At 42.2% G+C, this 2218-nt stretch overlaps 1 protein-coding gene across 1 annotated transcript in view; it reads right to left on the bottom strand.

Moving 5' to 3' along the window:
• Nucleotides 1-1194: 1194 nt before the first annotated feature.
• Nucleotides 1195-2218, bottom strand: part of AGBL1 (ATP/GTP binding protein-like 1) — a gene marked incomplete at both ends in the record, with an annotated part of 90114 nt that continues 89090 nt past the window's right edge. Inside the window, one exon of the mRNA XM_009084685.1 lies at nucleotides 1195-1375. Coding sequence (XP_009082933.1) covers nucleotides 1195-1375 — 181 coding nt within the window. The remainder of the gene's footprint in view (nucleotides 1376-2218) is intronic.

The raw sequence follows: 2218 nt of genomic DNA, 5'->3' as shown, positions 1-2218 counted from the left end.
TATCATAAAAGGCAAGCTGCTCTGTGCTGAACCTCTCACCCCAAACTGAAATGAATTGGTTTAGAACCAAACTCAATGTAGCTGTCACTCAGGATTGTTTTCCTGTTCCCGTAGCACTCAACCTGCACAGCCTGACTGCAAAGCAGGTGGGGAATGTAGCTTAAGAATCAACCTGCACAGCCTGACTGCAAAGCACATGGGGAACGTCGCTTAAGAAAGGTTGTTCCTCTACACCTGGCTATGTTTCAGTGATTGCTTAAGCTCATCTTTCAGCTTTGAGATTTGTCGTGTGTTCCACTGCAACAAGCCAGAGGACATGGGTTTTGCCAAAACTTGCAAGACCTTATTAGCAGGTCAAGACACACAACTCACCAGCCACTGGTGGGATGTGATAATGATGTTCTGCTCCTGCATCAGAGACAGGACCCACAGTTATTAACTTAGAGCCACTCCACAAACACCCAACTTATCTTAGTGCACTCTTCAAGGTTTCAAAGGGAATTCCTTTTTCACCGGTTGCAGAGGAATATTTATTTCATGTCAAGATATTAGGAGCAGAGTTGGAATTTTTCTGCCCATGTACAGGGAGAGGGAAGGGAAGTTAGTGTGGGTGGACAAGGATGGCATCAAGGCAAAGAACGTGAAAACAATTCAGTATTTTCCAATATCAGATTCAGTATCTCTTAGGAAACATGTGGGAGGGAAGATTGAAAAGGAGGTAGGAGAGGGAAATATTTCCATGAAAATGTGAAAATTTAAGAGATCCTTACTCATCTTGCTCTCCACCAGGCACTCCACCAGGCTATACAAAGCATTAATTACAGCCAGGTTTCCCCAAACATATCTGTCTTGCAGGTGTGATCTGCCTAGCTGTTTTAGCAGAATGGATAGACCTCTATTTATCAAGAAGGATCCTGTTTCTCCAGCACCACTAACACTCCATCCAGGCATTTCAGAGATCTCTGGGCCACAGACAGTACAAAACCATGTACACCTGACAAATGCGAGACCACACACTGAGCCATATCTCAGATTTGCATTTTCCATACAGGATTGATAACAGGATGAATAAAGCATGAAGCAAAAGTACTTCTCCTAACCCAAACATTGAAGAAGAGACATGCTAGGTGCACAGGGGTAAAGCCTGCTGCCAAACCCAGCCAAACCCCAGAATAAATGCACATCACAACTCACTTGCCATTGATGACTCCATCGGGATTAAGCATGGGCACAATCTTGAAAATGAAACATTTCCGCAGGAGATCCGCAATGGGATCATTGCTCACGAGGAACTCCAGGGTCCCCTTCATCACCCAACTGGCATTGCTCTCACCAGGGTGAACACGGGCTGTTAGAAACACATAAGGACGGTTGCCTGGAAAAGAAAGCAAAAATACCCCAAATTGAAACAGGACTTTTCTTTGAGTAATATCTTTGCAAGTGGATTTTGTTCCTTTTGAATTGAGATAACAATCCAAAATGTATTTTAGGGAAAATACATCCCTAAACAGTCCAGATATTTCTTGAAGGTGTTATTTGCATATTTGCATCTCAGATTTGGTCCCCAGAGCCAGCATGGAGCCAGTTTCATCCCAATCCATTGCTTGCTTATTCTATGATACCTTACAGATATTTGTGGTGTACCATTAGACATGTGCAGGTTAATTCCTCTCCAAATGGCACCAGCATACTTTCTAGTAATTCTGGAAAGTCTGAGCCCAACAAACTTCATTAAGGTTCAAAAGGCAGCTAGAAACTATTTAACTTTCTAACGTCCTGCGCTACTTTCAGTATTTCACCACTGACAATTCAGAACTTTCTAAATATCTAAGAAGACCTGCCCACCCATAAAAGCTTCAAGGACATGCAAGCTGCCTGACCTCTGGAAGTAACCTATGTTGTAGGGTCAAAATCATAATTAAGCAAACAAATATTTTCACCAGATAAGCTGCAGAGGTCAAGTTTCATATCTAACCATTATTTCATAGCCATTCAACGAAAGGTAGAGATAACAATGCACATAGCTAAGGCAGGCTGTTGGTGGAAAGATGTTTATTCAGTTTTATATAATAAACATGCCCACACAGATTGGCAAAGCTGATTTTCAGAAGTCATAACTAGAAGAGTTCAGCTGCTTCTAGCAATACATTTGGCATGGGAAATATAAGCTGTGGTAATTTGGGGAGGAGAGAGGTTTTGGGGGGTTGTTTTTTTTTTT

Source organism: Acanthisitta chloris, unplaced genomic scaffold (assembly GCF_000695815.1).
Source record: "Acanthisitta chloris isolate BGI_N310 unplaced genomic scaffold, ASM69581v1 scaffold1111, whole genome shotgun sequence".
In the NCBI taxonomy this organism is placed as follows: Eukaryota; Metazoa; Chordata; class Aves; order Passeriformes; family Acanthisittidae; genus Acanthisitta; species Acanthisitta chloris.
Note: the sequence above shows the minus strand (reverse complement) of the source record. Positions and strands in the feature narration are given on the sequence as shown.